The 27,903-nt window shown below is 36.2% G+C and overlaps 1 protein-coding gene across 5 annotated transcripts; it reads left to right on the forward strand.

Moving 5' to 3' along the window:
• Positions 1–2,924: 2,924 nt before the first annotated feature.
• On the forward strand, positions 2,925–27,903 carry LOC18429123 (putative casein kinase II subunit beta-4). Of its 5 annotated transcripts, none has more exons than XM_088861109.1 (6): positions 2,925–2,996; positions 3,165–3,561; positions 13,992–14,210; positions 26,606–26,715; positions 26,850–27,015; positions 27,327–27,903. In XM_088861109.1, exons 2-6 carry the CDS (start codon positions 3,285–3,287, stop codon positions 27,455–27,457), a joined length of 903 nt encoding a protein of 300 aa, XP_088717235.1. In that variant the 5' UTR covers positions 2,925–2,996; positions 3,165–3,284; the 3' UTR covers positions 27,458–27,903. The 5 variants fall into 5 exon arrangements, with proteins under 5 accessions (XP_088717235.1, XP_088717237.1, XP_088717236.1 ...); XM_088861111.1 differs by having other exon boundaries at positions 13,995–14,210; XM_088861110.1 differs by having other exon boundaries at positions 3,207–3,561.

Genomic DNA, 27,903 nt, shown 5'->3' on the forward strand with positions numbered 1-27,903 from the left:
TTAAATTCTCGAAGATAAAGAATTTGTCTTGTAATACATTTTGTAATATTCTTTACATTATGGTAAAGGTTAAAAATTGTTTAGGTCATTAACATTTACTTTAATTCAATAATCGATTCGTTAAATCCATTTTTTCATTATTTTTCAACTTCATTTGAATGTATTTTGTTTTAATCATTATTTATATGCTTTTTCATATTTTAGTAATGTTTTTTTGTATTTTTTAACTATTTTTTGACTGCCCAGACTTGCTTGATTAGAACGATTGAATCAGCAGATTTTTCGGTTAGGTCGGTTAAACCGCTTCCGAGCCTATGTCCGGTTAACCGTTTCGATTTGATTTTGCGAACATTGTTTATTGATGCCTCTTTGGGGCTAAAATTACCAAAGTAACTTATTTATTTGGGCCTTCCAACGCCATATAGTGACAATTTGAGTATTTTTTAGAGGAAATATATATTTTTTGTTTTCATATCTCAATACATCCAAAGATTCAACCTTAAAAAATATAAAAAAGACATGCTCATTCAAAACCCTTCATTTCTTTACGTGATATATTCCTTCCAAATTTCTTTCTCTAACATTTACCTTCGTTATCTTTAACAGGGGTGAGAGCATGCGAATATTCAAAATTGATTTTTTGCAACAACTTTAATTCTTTAGAAAAAATTCATACTTTGAGGGTTTGAAATAAATAGCAATTTGGTTAAAAAATAAAAAATAGGCTAAGAATGTAAAAAAGGAATTTCAAACAAATTTCAAATGACGAGAACATAGAGGGATATGTGTGTAAATTTATCTTTCTTTATGCCTTTGAAGTAGCACAATATTTCTTTGAGGATTCTCCTTAAATGATACACATATTTAAATTATAGAATCCAAACCAGCGTTTTAAAAAACGCCGAGTCGAACCGGACTCGCCCGGTTCGACTCGGGAATAGTGAAAAAGGAACCGGATCGCCCAAAAATCGGAAATCGTCCGGTTCTAGAGAGAACCGGACGATTCTGTACAGTGAATCGCCGATTCACTGTACAGAATCGGCGAGTCCGAACAGTGAATCGGCGATTCCGTACGGAATTTTTTTTTTTTTGGTAATCCATGATAGATTTTTTTGTAATCCATGATCGAATTTTTTGGTTTTTTGTAACCCATAATAGAATTTTTTGTAATCCATGATCGAAATGTTTGTTTTCTTTTCTTGTAATCCATGATCGATTTTTTTGTTTTTTTTTTTTTTTTTGTAACCCATGATAGAATTTTTTGTAATCCATGATCGAATGTTTTGTAATATATGATTGAAATGTTTGTTTTTTTTTTGTAATCCATGATCGAAATGTTTGTTTGTTTTTTTTAATCCATGATTGAATTTTTTGTTTTTTACTTTTTTTGTAACCCATGATAGAGTTTTTTGTAATCCATGATTGAATTTTTTGTAATCCATGATCGAACTACTTTTTTCTTTTTTTGTAATCCACGATTGAATTTTTTGTTTTTTTTGTTTGTAATCCATGATCGAATTTTATGTAATCCATGATCGAATTTAATGTAATCCATGATTGAATTTTTTGAAAATTTGTGATTTTTTTTGTTTAATCCATGATCGAATTTTTTTTTGTAATCCATGATAGAATTTTTTGAAAATTTGTGATTTTTTTTTTAATCCATGATCGATTTTTTTGAAAATTTGTTTTTTTTTTTTTTTAATCCATATTATTCAAAGAGAAAACGAGAGAGATGATGATTTTGAGGCCACACTATCCCAGCCATATAATTCACATATCGAGTCCCAACAGCAACAGTGTAGGGATGAGCACGAAATACTGTAAATTAAATGCTGAATGGCGGTTCATGTAGGGAAAGAACATATCAATATTCGCATATTCATTCAAAAATATGAAAATTCTTAATGGAGTACCCTCATTTTTTATTGAATTCCTAAAAACCAATATTTATAATGAATTTTAATAATTTTTTCGGATTTTTTTGAAGCTTTATTCTGACCGATTCACCCAATTCAGATCCGGATCGCCGATTCACAGATCCGGATCGATTTTTGAAAAGCCCGATCCGGATCACCGATCCGGTTTTTAAACCATTGATCCAAACCAATTTCCCAAAAAAATGACCATATAAATATGAATACTGCCAAGGTAGAGAAGAAAATAGAGGCCAACCCTAAGATAATCAATCTATATAAGAAAATTGGAACACTCCTCAAATATGTTGGAAGTAAAGAGTAAATAAAATTTGAACCCCCAGTTAGATATTATTTAGGGAGATAGGGAGAGGGGCTAGAGAGAAAGAGAGGTGTAAGAGGATGATTAGGGAGAAGGGGGCTAGAGAGAGAGAGAGGTAAGAAGGGGGGCTAGAGAGAGAGAGGTAAGAAGGGTGCTAGAGAGAGAGGGGTAAGAAGGGGGGCTAGAGTGAGAGAGGTGTAAGAGGATGATTGGAGAGAAGGGGGTTAGAGAGAGAGGTAAGAAGGGGGCTAGAGAGAGAGAGGTAAGAAGGGGGGACTAGAAAGAGAGAGGTATAAGAGGATGATTAGAGAGAAGGGGGCTAAAGAGAGAGAGGTAAGAAGGGGGGCTAGAGAGAGAGAGGTAAGAAGGGGGGCTAGAGAGAGAGAGGTTAGAAGGGGGGCTAGAGAGAGAGAGGTTAGAAGGGGGGCTAGAGAGAGAGAGGGGTAAGAAGGGGGCTAGAGAGAGATATAAGAGGATGATCATAGAGACTCAGCTAGAGAGAGAAAGAAGTGTAAGAGGATGATGAGAGAGAGAGACACGGCCTTTGAACCTAGGCCACCTGGGTGCGGTTCGGCTAGTGGCCCTCTGCGGTATCTTTGAAGGTATCGAACCCGCCAGGTTAAGAGAGAGAATCAGAGAACAAACGCGAGAGAGAATGAGAGAGAGAGAGAGGGGAGGGGTTCGCTGTCTTTTGATTTTTTGCAATTTGTCCCGAGCTCCACAAAAGCCTCCTCCCTCTTCTGCTCCAGCACGCACAGGTACGCCACCACCCAGTCCTCTCTCTCTCTCTCTATAAAACCCATCTCTTCCTCTCTCTAGAATCCATCCAATTGTCCGTCGCAACCTTGTCTCTATCTTTCATTCTCTGTCCTTTTCCAAGTCTCGGACAGCCGATTGCTCATTTCTGGCTTGTCGGTTTTCTTCAGATCTCCGAGAAGAGTGGTGGTGATGGTGTTTTCATGGTGTAGGGGCGTGGAATAGCATGTGGGGTGAGGGTTTTGGAGGGGGTGATTCTTAGTGAGAGGAAGAAGAAGAGAGAGAGGACTATGTACAAAGAGAGGAGTCTGGATCGATCTGAAGGTAGAGCAACGGGGATCTCTAAGTCAGAGCTCAGCAGCCTTCCTCTTGATAGGAAGAGGATCAATGATGCTCTCGATAAACACCTAGAGAAGTCTTCGCCCTCTACCTCGAAGGGTCTCAACAATGGCAGAGAGAAGGATAAGGAAAAGGATCGCCTCTCCATTCCCTCTACCTCTTCGGCTTCGAAACACCCACCCTCAGATCCTAGAGGCTCAGCTCTCTCTAAAACCAAGTGCTCAGATGGTTGGTGCTTGTTGATCGTTTGGCTTGTTTGGTATTTTGGTTTGTTTATTTCTGGTTCCTTAAATGGGGGTCTCCCTTTTCTCTTGGTTGTCTTTGAATATTTGGTTACTTCTGTGTTTCATTTAATGGGTGACCTCATTTTGCATTCATTATGTTGGTTTGCTTGGTTATTCTCTCCTTTGCTGAATGGGCTAATCTGTTCTATGATGCCTTTGTCAATATATTTGTTTTTCGATGTCAGTTTTACTGGAGATTTCTTTTAACCGAGTTTGCTTTGAATATGATTTTGTGTTTGCAATTTCAATATATTTATTTTTCAATCGATGGTTTGGACTTTCAATTTGTTCTGCTATTGTTCTCTGTCAAGTGTTTGTGGCCTGCCTTGTATATTATTGAAGGATTCATTTTCTTTGATTGAATTTACGTTTGTTGTTTGTGGGCTAGGAAAAATAGTAGTTGATTTCAGGCTGAAATGAATGTGGCTAGAGTTAATGTAGGGGTGGCAGGTAAAACAACATTTGGTTTATAGTTTGTCATAGTGATACATTGTTCATTATCTGCGCAACTATCCCTTTTTTCAAGTTTCCCAGTTTGTGTAGTGTGGATATTGAATAGGGAAATTTGTTAAATCATTGAGCCATTTGTATTTGTACAGGGCTTACAGTTAAATAAACAATCAGCTTTTTTTTTACATCATATCAGAGTTTTGTTGATTTCGAATGCTTTACTACGTTATGATATTAGGTATTCGCCATGGTGTAGATGTTGTGAGCATGTCACAACTAGATTTGGGGACTTGTTTTATTACCCTTGTGTGATTTTACTGCTTAGTGAGATATTAGACGCTTGGACACTGAATGACAAGAAGCTTATTCCATTATATGAATGATTCAAAAGTCACGTATGATGCTTTTAGATACTCAATGTTGTTTCATTTCTTATATAACCATGCTTGAATAAATGATCCACATGTCCTATATGACTACAAAGTATCGTTCAATTATTTTCCATAGTCCACTTTAGTATTGTTCACATTGTTTTGTATAATATAAACTTTCATGGGGTGTAACATTTTTTATGTCACTGCACACTGTAAAATTACTGTGCCATATATCATCTATGCTTTTGTTTTTTGTAGTAATGTAACTCATATGTTATATTGTCTAGCAGCTTTATGCTTGTTGTTTTGCCTTCTTATAAGTTTATAAGTTCTGCAAGAGTCTTTATGCTGGAAAATTGTTCAAATGGTTTCTCGATCAAGTTTCTTTGATCAAGTTTCAGGGCTTCACATGTCTTACATGCAGTGGTGAAACTGTTGCTATTTTCTTAAGCATTTAATGACTCCAGTTTTATTCTCTTTTCCCCCTGTCTTTGTATAGGGTGCACATGCACATGAATAGAACATAAGTTTGTATCTATATGTTCATTCTAACATGTGTCTTTTGATGCATGCGTGTGAGTGAACAAACAAACACACACGGTTCGAAATTTTATGGATGATAAAATGAGTGGAGATCTGCAAGCGTTGTTATATGATTTCATGGGAGCATGTGTATATGGCTATTGAGATTGATGAACAAGACCCTGTTGGACATGTACATTATTGGTTTAGGGACGAGCAAGGGATCACTTCACTGATAGTAGAAGTAGAAGATTTTGGTAGCAAGGGAGGAGGGAAAGAGTTCTATATTAGCTTTTTAGATGGGCATGAGGATTGCCCCAATGATTTAGCTGAAAATGGAGGGATTGAGAAGGGTACGGATGAAAGATAGTCATTAATGGAGGGTCGGGTTTGAACTCTAGGGTATCCACTATAAAAGTAATTAGCTAGGGTTTGATGGTCCAAAACTATCGGAAGTTTAGAGTAGAGGATAGAAAGATGGCCAGAGTACTTCCATAGATTGCTTGTTCCTGGTGCGGGGCTTTATGGCTTTGCTTGAATGTTGTGACCCTTGAGCCATGGTTTCGGATTTTAAATTCCATGTTAAGGTGTTGGAAGGTTTAGTTGACTTGACTGTGAGTTGTTTGAGTCAATTAATTTAGTTGTGCAGGACAGCAGGAGTATAATTTAAAGGTAAGATATGCCTTTTTTTGTTAACTTAGAACTGTAGAAAGTGCCGAATAAATCACAGAAAATGAGAATTATGGAAACATAAGGTACAGAGAGAAAAAATACTTAAACAGGGGTAGTGAAAGAGTTTTAAAATGACGTGTCATGATTCTTTAACTTCTTTAAAAAATAAAGCACGTAACATAATTTTATTTAATGACTGTCAGCTGAAAAAACATTTATTTTGTAACTACAACATATCAAAAATAAAGAAATAAGGATTATGAAAATATTTCTGCTTTTTTTGGGAAAAGCATGTTGTCCAATCATTTCAAGGGTTTGGGATCAGATCTGGGTGGATGGTTGGACTTTGTTGTGGTGTAATTAATAGATTGGCCGCACATTCTTCCAAGAGTGGTTCCTAATTTTTTTCGTGTGGCCCATGCACAAGAGGTGAGTTTGTGATTGCTATGGAAGAGCCATTCACAGGGTTGCGTGGGGAATTATGTATACTCTTGTACTTTTGAAATCATATATGCCTAGACATGGCCTTGACAAACTTATGTAGTGATATGGCTCTTAAGGGGAATTCTTTGTGCAATCAAATGCTTGTGCCCTATCCCAAGGGGTTTGGTCTGCTCCAAAGGACAGTTGGTGTGGGATATTCCTGCCGCATCTCAAGTGTTGTGCTTTGACGGTTGATAATCTTAGACAAAGCTTGCACAGGAGATCACCTGAAGTATAGAGGTATACAACTCCCCAATATTTGTTTCATGTGCCGAGACGATAAAGAGACAACTGACAACTTACTTATCAGTTCTCCTTCTCTAGGGTCATTTAGGGTTGTATGAGGACAATATTAAAAGAAATTATAAAATTTCAAAGCAAATTATCACTTTATATTTTTTTATGAATTTGACTTTTTATGCACTCAAATACTTTTTTACACCTAGAAAGGTTTTGATTTAATTAGTTTAATTTTTTTTTTATCTCAATTATTCTCCTTCTATTTATTTAGAGAAAGTACGTTTTTCTTTATGGTCTTCTCTCTCTAAAACTATATATAGTATATCTACAGTACATCTTTTACCTATAGTACATGTTTTCCTCTCTATAAAGAATACCTGTATGGCTTGTCACATGTTATGCATGGTATGTCAATTTTTTTTTTCCTGAAATTTCCACTTGATACATAGGGCATGTGACACTTTATCTTTTCTCATACAAGTCATATTTTAAAGAAGTCAACCAAAATTTGAAGATTTTGTTATACTCTTTGCTTCATTTTGGTTGAGTTGCCCAACCGGAACATCGGGTGATTCACCTAAAGTGAAATGAATTTAGTAGCCATGGTTAGATCGAATATAAGTATTTTTGAGGGCAAGCATTCAAAAGCTACAAAAGTAGGGAGCTGAGTTAGGAATATGATTATATTATGCACTTTAATTAGAAAGGAATTCCAAGTCCCCCAAGTTTTCTATTTGGTGATAGGATGGAATCGAGTGGTGAAGTTGGGTGCTGGAGCACCCTATTTATGTCTCATGGAGTAAGCCTCCACTTGAGGTTCTGAAACTTAATTTTATGGAAGCATGTTGGGCATCCTGGCCCCTTGGGTGTATGCGAGCAATTAGAGACCATTTGGGGGTGACTTTAGTTGCGCACGCAGGATCAGCAGGTATGGAGATGCTAATAGGACCGACGCCCTAGCAGTTCTCATGGGATTTCTCGTATTCTTCCAGTCTTTCTTAAGTTGCTACTGGTTGAAGGTGAAGGAAAGTTACCCATGATGGTTAGACACTTTGCCAAGATCCTAAAGTGAGCTTCAATCATGTACTGATATTAGGCAGTGACCTTGGTAACTCATTAGCTCGTGTGGTTACTTGAGGAAGGGGCCTCATTGTGGATCTGGGTCCCCCACCTTTTTATGCTTCTATTGTTACTTTCTCTTTCATCTGCTTCAGTTTACATCTTAGTTTGTATACTCCATTTGAAGCAACTTGATTTAGCAGTTTCACGTCTTTATACATAATAATAATTGTGATATGGCATGTGTACCATGTTGTATTTCAGGAAAGTTAGTGAGATACTATGTGTACCATGTTACAGGCTGTGTGAGTACTTCTTTTCAGAGAGGGAAACACATTTCTACTAGAGATACTTTTATAGAGAGTCTACTATTGATACTTCTAGAGGGAGAATACTGTACTTCCTCCCTCCCTAAATGAATAAAAGGACAATAATTGAAATCAAAATTTCTAGCACAGAAAAGTATTTTTTTTTATTTTTAAAATTGATAATTAAATTTAAAACATTTTACTTGATTGATAATATGCTTTAATTAATAATTTATTCCAATACTATCCTTATGTTATTTAAACTTTTGTATGTTTGTAAATATACTTGAAGACTTCCCCAAACTTGATTGATAATATGCTTTAATTAGTAATTTATTCTAATATTATCATTATGTTATTTAAAATTTTGTATGTTAGTAAATATACTTGATGACTTCCCCAGAATTGACTGAATTGCTTCCCTTTTATGCAAAAATAAAGAGGCTTATGAAGCAAATCTGATAAGATTGGCTAAGACCAAAAATAGATGGAGATTATAGGCAAAGTTCATTAGTCTATTTCTTTGTGCATGTGAATGGGACCCTGAAGGGCTATTTTTGGGGTATGAGGGGAACTAGACAACAAATCTCTTTGTCTCGTTTTCTCCTTACTATAGTTTGGGAAGCTTTTAGCTTGTACGTTGCAAGGAATCCATGAGGATTAACCGCTTTCTAGTTTTAAATTTTCCTATAGTGGCCATGTGTCCCATTTCAAGTACGCTGATGAGGCATTAATATCTTATGATGCAAATGAAGGTCCGATGAGGAACCTTTGGCTATTTTTTAAGATGCTTTGAGATATTTGTACATTGTGAGCGAATACGATATAAACAAAGTTGCTGGCAATAAAGATTGAAGGGAAAATTTGAAATATCTTGGATGTAAAACAGAGCGCTTACCAAGCAATATCTATGTTTACCTTTATCTGTAGGCAAACCTGGTAAGAGATTATGGGATGGGGTAATTGAAAAGAATATATGGGAAGTTAAACTTGTGGAAACAAGATATTTTTCAATTGGTGGACGGATTACTTGATTCACTTCAATCAAGTCCGTACTGTCAAATCTACCTACCTATAACATGTGCATGTTCCCTATTCCAATTTCATTGGCTACTAAATTGGAATTAAAAAAGAGGATCCTTGTGCAAGGATCATAAGATTCGGTGCCTATTGGCAAGAGACTTCTTTTGAGGTAGCTTATGAACATAAACCTACTTAAGTTCTTGATTGATGACTTTGCCAATTGAAGGCAGGTTTAGTGATGATGGTAAGATTTATGCTGTGCAAGTGCCTGGATTACATACATAGGTCCATGAGAAGATCACCATCAGAGCATTTTTCTAACTATTTGGGGTCGGCTACACGAATCCTAGTTCGCATTTTGCTCTATCAAGGGTCATATCCTCAGTACGGCCACGAGTCCCATTTCTTTTCTCACTACTTCTAACCATGTCCTTTTGAATCTGCCCCTTGTCCTTTTTGTGCCCTCCACTTAAACTACCTCAACTCATAAGAGGTGCTACACTGGGTTTGCGCTGCACATGGCCAACCCACCTAATTCTACTTTCTCTCATCTCATTGTCTATTGGAGCTACACCTAAGTTCTCCTCAATGTATTTATTTTGAATTCTATCCTTTTTGTCTTGCCACTCATCCATCTCAACATTCTCAAGTTAGCTACACATCCTATGGGTATGTTGTTTCTTGACCGCTCAACATTCCGCCCCATAAGGCAAAGCTGATCTCATAACTGTCCTTCAACTTTATTGGTATTCGATGATCACATAAAACTCCGGTTACACATCTCCACCTCGCCCACCCTATGTGCGACATTTTTTCAATCCTTCCATTTTCTTGGATTATCGACCCAAGATATCAAAAGTGCACTCTTTTTTGGTATTTCTTATCCGTCAAGGTCCTAACGATAAAATGCAGCGGAGATTTGATGTTGATGCCCTCATGAATCATGGAGGTGAACTCAAAAGTTTCTTATTCAGTGAGTGGGAAAACGTCACTTACTGAGCACATGGATTTCAGAAGTCGATCTGAGGGCGCTACTGATGAGAACATTCTTGAAGAGTATGATTCAACAAACTCACGAAATTCGAGTTCTTTTTGGCAAGGGGGCATGATGCACCCTTGACTTTGACATTGTTTTATTTATTTGGTACTTCTATTTCATAATTTTCATGTAGAGCAATCTTTTATTAGTGCTATATTTCCGTACTAACTGGGATTCACACGTGAGTCCTAGAATTGTGGGATTTTGATGAAGAATTCACGTACTAGAATAGGGAATTGAATTAGGCTTGTGACTCCTTGGGGGATGGGAGTCTTAATTTGGTAGTTTTCATTTTAGGAAAGGGCTTAGCTTTAGTTGTTTTATTTTACTTAGTTTTTTGTGTATAAAAGATGGATAGTAGGTGCTCAGGTGGGCTGCTGAAAATTTAGATATTTTTTTTTTAAATTGCAGAACAAAATCGTGCTTCATGAGAGAACATATATCTAGTTACTGGTTTTCTCTATTTTCAAGCTTGTGAGTATGTTTTTTGAGTTTGTGTCTGAAACTTTCTTCTCTTAACTCTAATTTCTCTTAATTTTCGCTGCGCCATCCTCCTTGCCCCTTGCTTCCAGCGCTTTAAATTTAATGACAAACTTGGAGATGGTTCTAATGATAAACAATGCTAAAAAGCTGCTTATCTTAAGATGTTCTCTCCGCCTAGCAAGTCTCAGTTTGCTATTGCACTGTCTTCTTTGTGTTGAGTTCCTATAGGCCTGCGGTTGAGGGTTCAAATGCAACATGAGGAAATTTTGGTTTCAAGGAAGGATGGGAGAAACTTTAAAAGCCTATGTGTAGGCATTTCACTTGGCTAGTATGTTGGACCTTCCTGGCCCGCCAATTATCATATTTATAACAAATGATCTTGCTGAAATTGATATGATTTGTCTATGTAATTGTAAGTACTCGTGTTTTGCATGGTTATGAGATATCTGTACCTCCAATTTTGTAAATTGTCTTGTAGAATATGAGTATACAACATGTCATGAATGTTGCCTTGAAATGGGAGGAGTGGTGTATCATGTGCTCACATGCATGTTACTTGCTAGTCTTTCGTAAGAAAAATTTGGACTGGTACTTCTCAGCTGAACACACACTCATAGGTCATAATGCTGTTCTTGGGTCAGTTTATAGAAGTATTATAACTATTTGATTTCTTAATTTACATGATCTTAGCTTGCAATGGTAAGTAATATGTACTTATCGAGTGTAGGGGTTTGTATTTGTTTTGACCATATGTTTTTTGAAGAAAGTAGGGTTTCAAATGATCTATTCACCTCACCTTATAGTAGGAATTTGGTCTCATGCAAAAGATTGGGGCTACTCATTATAGTATTTGCTCCTCTAGAATCTCTTGTCCCATCATGAACTTCCTGAATTTTGAGGATCATCAGTATCTCTTCATTTGTCTTTTTTTGTTGGCTCCTTAATGATGGCCCTAACAGATTTCCATTGTGATGGTTAATGTAAAATTATTTTATACAAGATTCTTGTTGGCGTGGTTGGGTTGTGCTTAAAGAGGAGAGCACTTCACTGGTTCATGACTCTAAGTAGAGGGGAGGCTAAAAAGTTTCAAAAGTCGTTTTGTGCAAGCCACATATGAGAATCACGCTGCATAGTCCACTTCATGGTTACCCAATGTTGGATGACCACTCCATGGGAAATGAATTGAGCAATTGTCAAAACAAAGTATATCTTTGTAGGCTTGGCCTGGGACCCAAGTGGCTCAATTTTTTTTATCTCCAATTTGATCTTGAGTATTTTATTAGTGAGGTTATGGAGTTCACTTGCAATCTTAAAGGTTGTATGTGCTCCCCATTTCAGCTAAGTGTTGTCTCAACTTTCAACCACATGGTCAAAAGTGCTTTCTACATGTTCATCATCATCATTTTGGCCTTTTTCCAATTAATTGGGGTTGGCTACATGAATCCTCCATTCTGCTCTATTAAAGGCCATATCCTATGTGAGGCCACAAGTCCCCATATCTTTTCTGACTTCTTCCAACCATGTTCTTTTGGGCCTATCCCTTGCCCTTTTCTGTCTTTCCACTTGAACTAACTTGCACCTCCTAACAGGTGCTGTACTTGGTTGGCGCCACACATGGCCAACCCACCTAAGTCTACTCTTTCTCAATTTATCGCCTCTTGGTGCCATTCCTAAATTCTCTCGAATAGATTCATTTCGAATTTTATCCCTTCTTGTCCTGCCACTCATCCATCTGAACATCCTCATCTCCGCTACACTCTTTCTATGGGTATATTGTTTTTTGTTTGCCCAACATTCTACCCCATAGAGCAAAGCTTTCTACATGTACCATATGCAATATATGTCATTTTTTTTGTGGTTTGTTTTATCTTGTCATTAAAGTCTTTTCCTTACAGAAAATAAAAATGAATTTCAGTGAACTTGGGAATTCTCCCTAACTGTTTGAAATTCTATGGGTTTTACCAGAATCGATGGTACGCCGTATGATTACAGGTGTGGTTTCCTGCTGCAAGAGATTACATTCTTTGGAAGATGACCCCGAACCATCTTTTGATTATTTGAAAAGAAGGAAGCAACATGATTATAAACATGCTGATACATATTAACTGAGGCTTAGGGAACTTGGGGCTCATAAATTCCCCCAGATTCTATGACCATGTAGGCCCTTAGTTTCATAATTGTGGGCTTCATGACTGGTGGTCTAGGTTGGGAACTGAAGTTAGTTTGCTGAGAGTCTGAGACCCACATAAGAGACTGATATATGGTGTCAGGGATTTTGTTGTCCTGTGGAGCCCGCTTTTGTTTCAGAACCATTTGACTTAGAGCTGGGGGCCTATTTTAGGAATTGGAATTAAAATTACTGACCTAACTGACATGCTAAGTACCTTGGATCAGTAAAGGCTACTGCTACCCAAAGCTCAAGGAAAGCAATTCTAGGGGAACATAGAGCTATCCAGGGTGGATGGAGGATAGGAGACACATTTGTTTGGGCCTGTTGACATCATGGGATGATACGGAGATAGAGTGAGAGCTTTGCTTCATGGCCTTGAAGATTCTCCTTCACTTTTCCCAGCTCCCCTGATTGTCAATGTTTTGTGTCCTCTAGTGTGATTTTTGGTATATTATCACTTGGTATCTGCAGGTGGGCTTGCAGTCAGACAAAATACCCTTGGAAAGTGGATAATAATGAAGGAGGGCATTTAAAAGAAATCAGGAGGTGTCAATCTCCAGCATCCGCATCATCTGTAGCTTTTGCATTCCTTGAATTCAAGATTTATGGAAAGTTTTGGCAAAGTTTTGTGTTGGCTTCCTACCTATACAACCCACCTCCTGTACCCAAGCTTGGGATGGGTTAGGGGAAAGTTTAAGGTCCTCACCCTGTTTGCTCTCGTGCCATTTGAAATAAACTGCTGTGTTATTATTGTTTGTAAAATTCTCTGCATCCATATAAAATCTAGTTAAATTTTGTAGTTCTTCATCAAGTTGCAAATTGTGGGCCACTTGTCAGCAACAATTGCAGGTTATCTATAATTAGGTGTAATTGGAAAATTTCTTAAATTTCTTGCTTGTTTTAGATGATTCAGTTATGGTTCCGGTTGACTAGTTGGGGAAGGTCAGAAAATCGAGTTTGAATTATAAGTTACTAGGTTGTTGTACATTTCTGATCAGCAGATTCTACTTCTAAACCAGTTGCTGTAATATGTAAAGTCTGATGAGACAGGCAATACAGATTACTCTGGAAGCTAACTCGGATTGTTTCAATGGTTCTTATAACTAAATACCGTTTTGATAAAATAGTCCATGTATATTAAGTAGTTCATTCTCATATTGTTGTCTTAACTCTTCGATAAAATGCTAACTATATTATTGAAAAAGAAAAACTCTTCAATAGAGAGCATACAATCTTATCTTAGAAAATAATTCTATGGGAAGCAGCTTAGGGTACTTGATAAATTTGAGGGGTCAGATGGCTTCATAATTTTTGTGAATATTTTATTCGGAAGTAGGATGGATTGTTTTTATTTGTCTTGTCAAACTAGAGTTTTAGCAGCTTTGTGTTTAGTTTTTTTTTTCTGTTTTTCCCTTTATGTGCATGAGTGATATTGGCTTCATCTAAATGTTTCATGAGTTGTCTAATGTGTATTAAACCCTGTAGTTATAGGGATTTTCAATAATGCCATTGATTTATTGTGATCTTTTCTTATCTCTCTTTTACTTGCAGAAGAATCTGAAACTGATAGTGAAGAGTCAGATGTTAGTGGTTCAGATGGGGATGACACATCTTGGATATCATGGTTTTGTAATCTGAGGGGGAACGAGTTCTTCTGTGAAGTTGACGACGAGTACATCCAAGATGATTTTAATCTATGCGGACTGAGCAGTCAAGTTCCTTATTATGAATATGCACTTGATCTAATTTTAGATGTGGAGTCCTCTCATGGTAAAAGACCCATCTTTTGTTAAGAAAATAGGAATCTTGCTCTCCTGTTTTGTTGTTTGCTTTCCCATGAATTTTTTATTTTCCAAAAGGTTGCTATATAGCCGTAACTGTAGCTGGTTCATCCTTCATAGTCCTGTTACCTGGTCATTTATTTAAAGATTTACCTCAAACACTGCATTATCATTAAAGTGAAATATCAAAAGCTGTATATGAGAAAGATTCACGTCTCACCTTTCTTTTGGTTGGATTAGCTTCTCACTGATTTTGCTTATTCTTAAATTTCAACTATGTTTTAAACTTTATTCCCTTTAGTCATGGTTTTAGTTGAACATAAACCATTCCATTGCATATGGTATTGGTAGATGATGCACTATATATTCTGTTGTCGATAAAGATGGTTTCAATTTGTTTTTGAGAATGTAACCAAGGATTCTATAGTAAAAAATGATGATAGAACACATATATGTTTGCTTGAAAGTCTAATGTCTTTAGATGTCCTCTGTGTCGCATAAAATCCTCGTTTAGCAAGTTTGTCCGTCACTCGATTTTCTGTTAGAGCGATCCCATATATCTTCTCTGGCTATCCATGAACTCCTCTAGAAGAAATTTTGTCTTGATAGTTTTTACATGACTCGAAAATTCTAGTCGTTATATTTTCCTTTCTTTTTGTGTACAAATGAACTCAAAAGTGGATCACTTGATGGCCATTTGAGTGATAACAAAGGCTATCTTGTGTTCAGATTTGATGACATCAGTGATCTGGCTTCCGTTTGCTAGGAAATTAGGTTCTCACTATAAAGGAGTGGAGCAAAGAACTTAATTGGCTAAGCATCCAACTTCACTTGTTTCCACAATGGGGCACATTCTCCAAGAACACTTGTAGTTCTGTTAATTACGTGGGTTACAAATTGTTTGATCCAGAAAACATCTGATTCTCAAAATCAATGGAAAATGCAAATATTTTATATGGGAAATTGTAAAGGGAGATTTACTGCTCAAGTTACCTTGTTCCTGTAGTAAACTCATAGTTGCTTATTGTGTATTCCTCTTTTTTCTCAAATTTCTGTTCTCCCTTTTTAGTACGCTGCCTGCTCTTTTGTTTTTTCTTCGCTTGTCTAGTTGTCTTGTTGTCTCCTCTCTTTGTTCTGTTCAAAGAAATTCAAATCATTTGGATAGAACATGTATTGTAATCATTGTAGGGAAGGGGTACATTTGTCCAACTTCCACAGAGAAGTGGACACTTCCATTATCATCTTACTAATTATGTTATATAGAGTTTACACTCTAGTGTGGATGCGATGCGTAGAAAGATATTCAAATCATTACAATGTGTCTCGTTTAATATCGGGACTATGTGCATCAAAATATAAAGCACCAGCATCTCACCATGATCAAGAGTTACATTGTGCTTGCCATGGTTCAACAGAACTTTGGATGTTCTGAACTTTCTGTTCGGATTTGTTTATGCTTTGCCTTTTGGTTACATTTGAGATATTGGCAAAGGTGATTTAATATACTGGGGCTTGATTTCGTTGAAGATTGGCCATGAATTGCAGATTTGGAGATGTTCTTAGTTTGCATCGCGGTTAAAACTTATGAATCTTGGTGATTTTAAATTTTTCTTGGAGTCATTGCGTTACCATCAACCTTTGGCTTTTAAGCCATTTCATCATTTTTGAACCTTATTTAAAGTTCAGTGCTTCATTTACATGACTTTCTTGATCTGATATCCAAACACTCAACGTGTGTTCTCACCCTGGTTAAGGACATGGGAATTTTGAATTCTTTATGCACTGGCATCTGCAACTTTTCACTTTGGTTCAGGCAATTTTTGGGTGCAAAAAATATGCAAACAGCGGCAACCTGGAAGTTGTGATGGTAGTGAGTGAGGAGGCCTGCCTCTGAGCATTGTAAATAAGAGGCTCTGATGGTGAAGTGCCTTGGGTGCTAGAGCTCTTGGTTGACTGTATCTATTGATTTTTGATTTATGCTCTTAGTTCAATTGTGGGAATTTGTCTGTTGTCACTTTGTCTGTGCGTGAATGACTGGCTTAGAAGCCATTTGCGTATACCAAGTTTGACCAATGATGCAAAGAAGTAATGAGATGTTGGTTGCCAAGGAGATGCCATAAATTTTCCAAAGATACATAATTATATATTGCATGCTTGAATGACACTTGCACAATTAGTCATGGGATTGAACAGGTTAAATAGCCATCTCAATTTCGAGCATGAAGAACATGTATGCCTATTTGAAAGTAGAATTTCTCACTCAACTCGATTGGTCAACATAATTGAGATTCGAGAGGATGTTAGGGCTTGGGCATACTCATGAAGATGATATGTTTTAAATGGTGAATAGTCTTAGTGAGAGGCATGTGGGCATGGTCAAAGCATTAGCAGTCAGAAAAGGGAAAAAACAAGAAAAAGTTTGTAATTGGTCAAGAGGTGGTTCCAGTGGTAGAAGGCTTGTGAACATGATGGTGATTAAGACTGGTTGTACTGAATATTGCCATCTTGACTGGTTTTCTTTTGTAGCATAAAAGCCTTTATTCATTTATTTATTGAATAAATAATATGCATGTAAAATTGTCTGACCCAGTATGTTCTTCCTTTTTTTTCGTGTGGGTAAGATGGTTAAATGAGCTTTGCATGGATGTTGAGGGAACTTGGGAACCCATGCTGGTAACAAGAAATTTATTGGAAAAGTAAATGAATGCGAGAAAAAGAACAAGATGGTGGTAATAATGAACAACTGCCCAAGTTGAAGAGGTTCATAAAAGGGAATTTGCATGTCAGGATAAGGCAAATGTTGATTGAGAATGAGTGAATTGATATGGACAAGGTGATAGAGGAAGAGTGGATGAAGGGTGAAAAGTGGCTAGGGATTATAAGAATGGATAATGTGTTTGTGGGGGTGGTTGAAAAGTTATTGGTGGATCATGTATATGTGCTTTTCTCTTTGTAAAAGACGTGTGTTTTTCTTTACAAAAGTAGGGATAATGTTATGAAATGATCTCGTTGCATGAAATAAGAAAATGTTTTGGCATGTGAAACTTAATAGGTTTTTTTAGACTGGAGCATAACCTATGTTGCATGAATACATGTATGCGTGTCAGTGTAGGACATGGCTATGGGGTGTCTGATTCCTTGAGCCCCCAAACGTAGAATTCGGTGACAATTTTTTTTTTATATATATATAAATGTTATTGAATGCAGAGTATGAAAAAGAAATAGCAAGTTTTTTTTTTTTTATAAATGTTAACTTTTGTATTGCTATAAAGAGATGGAGTACAGTTTTGGGTTAATCCGAGAGTACCCTCTAGGCGGGACTCTCGGTAAAATATAGGTCAACAGACCCTGTACAAAAAATGGGCTTATAAGGTTGCCACCTTATAATCGGTTTACAATGAGTTTACAAAAAATGGGCTTATATGGTTACCCGTATCCAGTAAGATATTCTTCTAAGTGTATCCTCTGCGGTCCAGAGCAAAAAAGGAGATGGATCGGGTTTGATCTTCTTCATGGGCCCTAGCCTCGTCCTTCGCCAGGAGATCGGCGAACTCGTTTGACGTCCTCGAGCTATGCATACAAAAGATGGCCATATCCCTGCAGGTGTATGCAATCTCATAAAAAATCGAAGCAAGATACCATAGAGGTGTAGATCTCCCGGTTGCCCATGTTATGATGTTAAATGCATCACCCTCCACTATTAGGTTTTGCCCCCAAGATTGATTGAAACTTTTTAAGCCCCCACTGTTATGATGTTAAACGCATCACCCTCCATTGAAAGAGTCTAGTGCTTGTTACAAATTCAAACTTCTTAGGCCCCAACGAAGTCAATTTACATAAAAATGAAAGAGTCTAGTGCTTGTTAATGAATGCATGGCTAGAATTAAATAAATTCTAACTCTATTTATGTGACCGATAGCAAAAACAAGTTCTTTCTAGTATTTTTGAACTTGAAGAATATAGAATAATCTGTACCTGTACGCATTTCCATACATCTCCGACACCGGTATGGGGCCCTTTTAGAAGAATCCTTGCACACTTGGACAATTTTTAGTGCAAGTTGGAACCCAGGTGCAAAGGCTAGTAAAACCTAGAAGAAGTTCACTGCACTTCAAAAATCTCTCTTTTTCTTTGTTTTGTTTAGGCGATCTAGTTAGACTTACAAATTCAAATATGCAAACTTTCAATCATGAAGATGCCCTTTGTGAGTGATAGAGGTGTACAATATTTATTACTTGACATAAATTCAGCTCTAGAAACTAATGCAAATTCATCAAAGATTGAATCTGGGCCGATCCAATGGTCACAATTCCATTTCGTATTTGAATTTTTATTTTCTTTTTTACAAATCCAAATCACTTGAAATTTTGAGCATCTATTCTTTAAAAATATTAGAATCTAATAAAAATACAAAAACAATAATATGAAAAAAAAATGACCAAAATACCCCCAAAACATTTCAGGGGTATTTTGGTCAATTTATATTTAACGAGTTCTTTTTTTAATATTTTTATTAGGTAGATCTTGATGAGAAGAATTAACGCCTAAAATTTCAAGTGATTTGGATTTGTAGAAAAAAAAATGAAAATTCAAATACAAAATGAGGTTGTGGCTAATACTGTAGCTGTTAGCTAGAGGGCTAACGCCAGCCTTTCCCTATATATATATATATATATATATATATATTGTTGATAAAAGGGTAAGGACCTTAAACTTTCCCTTAACCCGTTCTAAGCCCGGTTAAAGGAAGTGGGTTGTGTTAGGTAGGCAGCCAACGTATAACTTTGCCAAAACTTTCTATGATGATGATAATGACGGTGATATATTGTTGATATGAAATTACATGATATTAAAATAGTAGATAAATATTAAATCAATGGGAAAGGGATACGACTCCCATCCTTTTGAATGTAAGCATAATGTTCCTATCTTGGAGTTGGAAGTGCATATATGCTTTAAAATGACATTAGTGAAAAACTCCAATCTTTTAGTGCATAGGAAAATTTGACGTGTCTTAGACTCATCAATAAAAGAGCATAATAATATAAATGAAGACCAAATAATATAGGAGACTTTTGGGGGCTAAAAGAATTAGACATCCCATAGGCATGTCCTACACTGACACATGTACCTGTATCTATGCAATATAGGTTATACTTCAGTCTAAAGAAGCTTATAAGTTTCACATGCCAAAACATTCTCTTATTTCATGCAACGAGATCATTTCAGAACATTATCTATACTTTTACAAAGAAAAAAAACACCTGTCTTTTACAAAGAGAAAAACACATAGGCATGATCCACCAATAACTTTTCAACCACCCTTACAAACACATTATCCATTCTTATAATCCCTGGCCACTTTCACCATTATCTACTCTTTCTCTTTCACCTTGTCCATATCAATTCATTAATTCTCGATCAACATTTGCCTTATCCTGTTGTGCATATTTCCTCTTATGAGCCTCTTCAACTTGGGCAGCTGTTCATTATTACCACCATCTTGTTCTTTTTCTCGCATTCATTTACTTTTCCAATAAATTTCTTGTTACCGGCATGGGTTTCCAAGTTCCCTCAACATCCATGCAAGCCCATTTAACCATCTTACCCACATGCAACAAAGGAAGAACAAACTGGGTCAGATAATTTTACATGCATAATGTTTATTCAATAAATAAATGAATAAAGGTTTTTATGCTACATAAGAAAACCTATCAAGATGACAATTTCCAGTACAACCAATTTTAATGATCATCATGTTCACAAGCCTATTTACCACAAGAATCACCTCTTGACCAATTACAGACTTCTTCATCTCCTTTTTTCCCCATTTTTGAATGCTAGTGCTTTGGCTGTGCTCACATGCCTCTCATGAGACCATTCACCATTTAAAAGATATCGTCTAATCCCAATGGTGGCAATCATACTACTATTACTCCACTTCAGAGGCAACTTTGTAAGCAAAGGTCCTCTTCAACATTCTTTCTATTAAATTCGCTCTGTCGCCTCTCATGAGACCATTCACCATTTAAAAGATATCATCTAATCCCAATGGAGGCGATCATACTACTATCACTCCACTTCAAAGGCAACTATATAAGCAAGGTTCCCCTTCAACATTCGTCTGTACTGAAACCGTTTAGTCTATTCTAAGCGATGTTAATTTAGATCATGAGTATGCTCAAGCCCTCACATCCTCTCGAATCTCACAGATATCGATTCTGTTGACGAATCGAATTGAGTGAGAAATTCTACTTTCAAATAGGCGTGCTTGTTCTTCATGCTTGAAATTGAGATAGCTATTTAACCTGTTCAATCCCATGACTAACTGTGCAAGTGTCATACAGGCATGCAATATATAATTATGTATCTTTAGAAAATTTATGGTATCTCCTTGGCAACCAACATCTCATTACTTCTCTGTATCATTGGTCAAACTTGGTATACGCAAATGGCTTCTAAGCCAGTCATTCATGCATAGACAAAGTGACAACAGTCAAATTCCCACAATCCAACTAAGGGCATAAAGCCCTAGATATAGTCAACCAAGAGCTCCATCACCTAGGGCACTTCACAATCAGAGCCTCTTCTTTACAATGCTCAGTGGCAGGCCTTCTCGCTTACTACCATCACAATTCACAACTTCCAAGTTGCCGTTGTTTGCATATTTTTTGCACCCAAAAATTGCCTTAACCATAGTGAAAAATATCAGATGCTAGTGCATAAAGCATTCAAAAATTCCCATGTCCTTAACCAGGTTGAGAACACATGTTGAGTGTTTGGATATTCGTTAAAAAAAGTCATGTAAATGCAGCATTGAACTTTAAATAAGGTTAAAAAATGATGAAATGGCTTAAAAGCCAAAGGTTGAAGGGGACCTTTACTTATAAAGTCGCCTCTGAAGTGGATTAATAGTAGTATGATTGCCACCATTGGGTTTGAATGATATCTTTTAAATGGTGAATGGTCTCATGAGAGGCATGTGGGCATAGCCAAAGCATTAGCATTCAAAAAGGGGGAAAAAAGAAGAAGTCTGTAATTGGTCAAGAGGTGATTCCTGTGGTAGATAGGCTTGTGAACATGGTGGTGATTAAGACTGGTTGTATTGAAAATTGCTATCTTGATTGTTTTTCTTATGTAGCATAAAAACCTTTATTTATTTATTTATTGAATAAATAATATGCATGTAAAATTATCTGACCCAATTTATTCTTCCTTTGTTGTGTGTGGGTAAGATGGTTAAATGGGCTTGCATCGATGTTGAGGGAACTTGGGAACCCATGTTGATAACAAGAAATTGATTGACAAGTAAATGAATGTGAGAAAAGAGCAAGATGGTGGTAAGAATGAACAACTGCCCAAGTCGAAGAGGTTTATAAGAGGAAATATGCACGTCAGGATAAGGCAAACATTGCTCGAGAATGAGCAAATTGATATGGACAAGGTGATAGAGGAAGAGTGGATGAAGGGTGAAAAGTGGTCAGGGATTATAAGAATGGATAATGTGTTTATGGGAGTTTTATATATATATATATATATATATATATATATATATATATACATATATATATATAGATAGATATAGATATAGATATATATATATATGTATATATATAGGGCAGTGATTTCATGCAACAGTTTTATAGTAATATTATGCAACGATGTTCAAAAACCATGATAGGGCCGTTTGTTTTCTCCAAATTTTAAAATATACCTTCTTTTCATTCTAATGAACAATCACAAAAAATAAAAATTTGAAAACGCAACCTCCAATGTATTTTTTTAGCTCAATTAACATAGGTTGTTCATTTTGTTGAGATGCTTAGATCTAGGCCTTAGACGATTTTTTAATTTTCAATTTTTATAGATGGATTTATTATCATTAGATGAACAATGTTAAAAAAGAAAAAAATAATTTTGAGTTTGTAAAGGCTAAGATCTTGAAATTCACCAAATGAATGGTCTAGATTCGTTGTTGGAGGGGACTCATTTTGATCATATCTAGGGTTCAAATCAAAATTTTTTTTTGGGGATTGATTATTGAGATGAAGAGAGTGTGTGTGCAAAATTTTGGGTCATACAAATCCACTAACATGGTTTTATAGAAGTGTGGTTGCATTATACTATGATACAACCGTTACATTAGATCATTGTATTCGTTGTTAGAGGGGACTCATTTTGACCATATCTAGGGTTCAAATCGAACTTTCTTTTTTGGGGATTGATTATTGAGATGAAGAGAGTGCGTGCGCAAAATTTTGGGTCATACAAATACCCCAAACATGGTTTTATAGAAGTGTGGTTGGATTATACTATGATACAACCGTTACATTAGAACATTGTGTATATATATATATATATGTATATTTACATATTTGTTATTGAATGCAGAGTATGAAAAAGAAATAGCTAGTTCTTCTTTTCTCAGTTCACATAAAAATGAAAGAGTCTAGTGCTTGTTAATGAATGCATGGTTAGAATTAAATAAATTCTAATTCTATTTATGTGATCGATAGCAAAAACAAGTTTTTTCCAGTATTGTTGAACTTGAAGAATATAGAATAATCCGTACTCGTACGCGTTTCCATACATCTCCAACACGGGTTTGGGGCCCTTATTGAAGAATCCATGTAACCTAGTGCATAACCAAGAGAAGCACACTTGGATAATTTTTAGTGCAAGTTGGAACTTAGGTGCAAAGGCTACCAAAACCTAAAAGAAGTTCACTACACTTCAAAAATCTCTCTTTTTCTTTGTTTTGTTTTAGGCTATCTAGTTAGACTTACAAATTCAAGTATGCAAACTTTCGACCAGGAAGACGCCCTTTGTGAATGGCAGAGGTGTACAATATCTATTTTCTTGACATAAATTCAGCCTTAGAAACCAATGCAAATTCATCAAATAAAGAAGAGTATGAGTATCCTTTATTTGGTTGTTTTATATATATATATATATGGGAAAGGCTGGCCTTAATCCACTAGGTAATGCTGTAGTGTTAGCCCAACATCCTAGATTGAATCTGGGCCGATCTAATGGTCACAATTTCATTTTGTATTTGGATTTTTATTTTTTTCTACAAATCCAAATCACTTGAAATTTTGAGCGTCTATTTTTTAAAAATATTAGAATCTAATAAAAATATAAAAACAATAATATGCAAAAACTAAATTGACCAAAATACCCCTGAAACATTTCAGGGGTATTTTGATCAATTTATATTTTATGATTTTTTTTTTAAATTATTTTTGTTAGGTGCACCTTGATGAGAAGAATGAATGCCTAAAATTTCAAGTGAGGTTGTGGCTAACACGAATACGAAATGAGGTTGTGGCTAACACTGTAGCTGTTAGCTAGTGGGCTAACGCCAGCCTTTCCATATATATATATATATATATATATATATATATATATATATAGGTGTGGTTTCTATAAGGTTGCAACCTTAAACATACCTATTAAGGCGCACCTTAAAATTTTATTATAACATGTAATTTTGTTGTAAAAAATACTTAGTATTATCTTAAAATCTATTTTCATACCTAATTAGAAAATTTTAAATTCCAAAAAATGGTTAAAATCAAGTAGATCTATAAATATATGAAAATCTTTAAAATGGACGGTCTAGATAATGTAGTGCAGGATGCACTATTTTCAAGACCAATTTTTTTTTTTTTTTTTCATATTCATGCATCTCGATATCAAGATGATCGATTAGAGAGTTTTTTCAATATTAAAACAACATTTCCAATAGATTTTTGAGATGCATCTGTGATTCTACATTTCCTTATATAAACTTTTCCCTATATATATATATATATATATATATATATATATATATATATATATATACATTGTTGATAGAAGCGTAAGGACTTTAAACTTTCCCTTAACTCATTCTAAGCCCGGTTAAAGGAGGTGGGTTGTGTTAGGTAAGCAGCTAACGTAAAACTTTGCCAAAACTTTCCATGATGATGATAATGATGGTGATATATTGTTGATATGAAATTACATGGTACTAAAAATAGTGGAGAACTTTTAAATCAATGGGAAAGGGATATGGCTCCCATCCTGTTGAATGTAAGCATAATGTTCCCATCTTGGAGTTGAAGTGCATATATGCTTTAAAATGACATACGTGAAAAACTCCAATCTTTTAGTGCGTAGGAAAATTTGATGTATGCCTTAGACTCATCAATAAAAGAACATAATAGTATAAATGAAGACCAGATAATATAGGAGATGCTGCCAAGGAAGGCTCCTTGTGCTTGGGGAATGGGAATCCAGCAACTAACATCACCTTGAGTTTCAATTGTTGAGGACAAAATTGTAAAGAGGATAACTATAGTGTTCAGGTGACTTAAGCAGGTTTTGAGGGCCTAAACATATTGATATTGACCAAAATGGCTAATGTGGCTTTTAGTCTGTTGCTGCTAAATGAGATCTAGCGCATGAGATTAAGCACGTAGAATGAGAGGGATGCTGATTAGCTCGGTTAATATCCTTGGGGCCTAGAATGCGTGGTAATTAAAAGGGATGGATGCTTCAAATTAGGATAAGTTGTGATGGGAAGCAGAGGTAAATAAAAGGATGAAATCCCTAGTAAAGAAGAAAAAATATCAAAAGGAAAGGATAGAAGAATGGGTTTTGAGGGGAGGATTGGGATTGAGGGAGTAGAAGATGAAGATCGTGGCAAATACTCATTATGGGAAAAAATAAACAGAATAATACAATATATCTAGATTTTTTCAATATTTTTGTTTTTTCCTTTCTTTTATGTTAACTATATGTTGCAAGATTACGACATAAAGACTAAAACTTCCTTGCCTGTTGATCATGTTATCTACTAATATTTTAGGCGCTGCCATTGACTTGGGATTCCATTCGAAAGAAAACTGAGTCCACTTTTTGACTCACTTGTGTATTGATTAGTGATTGAGCATTGAAATTTTTTGAAAATTTCAAAAGAGTTGGAAAATTCAGGAAAATGTTGTGCTAGCAAAGTTTGACTTCTCCAAAGCGTTCTGGAATTTCCTTGGTCTGATTTGTACTTTGCTTAAGAGTCAGAACCTTATCGTGTCACTCGAGCAAATTGGCTATAGAAGTTCAATTTTTAAGTCATTGCTACATACATCTATAACATGGAAAGATGGGAGCATTTTATGGTTTTCAAGGTGAAAGTTATCTCAATTTAGAAGTTTTAGATCTATTACATGGGAAGATGTGATCGAACCAGGAAGCGTGATGACCATAGCTTTGGGAATCATTTGAAGCTCAGAGTCAAGATGTCAAACATATTGTGTTAGAACAAGTATACTATGGTCCATCTTATCATTGAAAAACTATCGTTGTGATGTTATCAATGTCCATTTAGTTGATGAAATGGTTAATGGAGGGGGTGAGACCCATAAGAACTGAACGTAACCCCAGTGGGATGTTGCACTCTCTCCATCACGAATCATCAATTGATTGAATGGTGATGTTGCCTGCTGACCATAGCTTTCCTATAATCATACGGAGCATACTATAGCTTACGCCACGTTTATTGGTGCCATCTTATTTTATCTGGTAATGGTTGGGTCTGCAGCTGGGTGATATTCATTTACCTTCTTGTGGAGCCCCAAATCATTGCATGACATGGGACAGACAAACACACATAGAGCACTCGCATATGGGTGCCTGATTCAATATGTTCTACTCTTGCATGAGCAAGGGGATTTACAGGTAAGTTCGCTACATCAAGAGGAGGAAATCCAGCATGCTACTGGGAATTTATATTGTTCAAGAATACATTGGGGTAGGGTCTATCAGTAAATTAGAAGCATAATTGGGCTCATCCAATCTTTTATTTCATGAACCTATTTAATATCAGTTTGCAGACCGTCTTCTATCAAATAGTTCTTATTTTCTTCTAAAAACTGTTCTACTTCAGCCACCTATTCATCATGAGATGGTCTGCCTATCTGATAAGAGCTTCAGAGGTTGACCAGTGGGCCCTACCTTGGTTGTATTTCTTATTCATGGATTATAATTTTTCTTCAGCAAAAAACATGAGTGCATTGCGACTCCATAGGTGGCCCGACCGCTTCTCTCCCATATAGCCTTCAAAGTTTTATTTTGCAAATAAGATATAATGATGTACACAGATTTTAAATGAAGATCCTACTCTCTTTGGAATTGGGTTTGAGCATCAACTATAGAGCATGGCAATAATGTACTGTTAAATCTTTGTGATGCATGACTGCATAGCTGATAATATGCGCACATAGTTCTCATCTAACAGATATGGCTTCCAAGTAACACAATGATCGTGCTTGGATAGTAAACGTTTTTTCTCAGACAAGAGAGCTTGTGAGCAATAATATGTTATTGGAAAAATAAATCTAGGTGATATGTTTACTGAGGAGCAAAACGAGTTGGTGGAGTCGGCAGCGGAGATGCTTTATGGCCTGATACATGTAAGATACATCCTCACCAGCAAAGGGATGTCTGCTATGGTAAGTACACCTAATTTTTTTTCCTTGAACTGATAAATACATTTTTCAAATCATTGGTAACTTGAATGTGTTCCATTATTTCTGGGGTATATATTATCACAATAACTTTTTGTTGTTGAAATTTTAATTGACAGCTTGACAAGTACAAGAACTACGACTTTGGGAGATGCCCTAGAGTTTACTGCTGCGGTCAGCCCTGTCTCCCTGTTGGTCAATCTGATATTCCAAGATCAAGCACTGTGAAAATCTTTTGCCCCAAGTGTGAGGACATCTACTATCCAAGATCAAAGTACCAGGGCAGTATCCTTAAAGATTCTCTCTCTCTCTCTCACACACACACACACACACACACACACACACACACACACACACACAGACCCACCCCACACATGCACGTGCTTGGACACATGAATTCCTGTGTGTGTGTGCCTGAGAGAGAGAGAGAGAGAGAGAGAGAGAGAGAGAGAGATGTATGGGCATCACTTTGAAGGGTTGCAGATTCATCTATATTCACTTGCATCCTCTCAATAACTTGCATGCATAATCCCATTTTGGCAGAATGTGATTGATGAACTTTCCATCATCAAAGTTTTCTTGACTATCACTGTTAGATATTGATGGGGCTTACTTTGGGACCACCTTCCCTCACCTCTTCCTCATGACATATGGTCACCTGAAGCCACAGAAGGCCTCACAGAACTATGTCCCCAGAATATTTGGTTTCAAGATTCATCGACCATGATACTGTCCTTAGTTCTCTATGGTCTCAATGCTGCTGCGTTTCCTTCGTTCTTCTTCTTTACAAAGTAGAAGAAACAGTTTCAGGGATAGGTCATCAGGAATGGCGCAGAAAAATTCCCATGCAATTTATCCAGGTAATGAATGTGTCTAGAAAGGGAAAATTGACTGGTTAAGCTTGCACACACACTCTCTCTCTATTTTCCTTTTACCTCTCTCTAATTTATCATGTATAAGAGAGCCTTTGTAAGTTCCTCCAGGGTCTTTGAGAGTTGAAGATGGAATTACATTTCATTGTGTCAAAAAAAAAAGGAAAAAGAAAAAATAGTGTGACTGCATCTCTGTGTAGATGGATGGGTCTCATGGTGTCCTTGTTGGAAGTTGCATAATGGGGCTCTCTCTAGTTGTGATCTGTTTTGTCTTATAATTTGAGTTCGCTTGCTTACATAA

This window comes from Amborella trichopoda, chromosome 3, assembly GCF_054954075.1.
Source record: "Amborella trichopoda isolate Santa Cruz 75 chromosome 3, AtrichopodaSantaCruz75HAP2 v2.0, whole genome shotgun sequence".
NCBI classification, from domain to species: domain Eukaryota; kingdom Viridiplantae; phylum Streptophyta; class Magnoliopsida; order Amborellales; family Amborellaceae; genus Amborella; species Amborella trichopoda.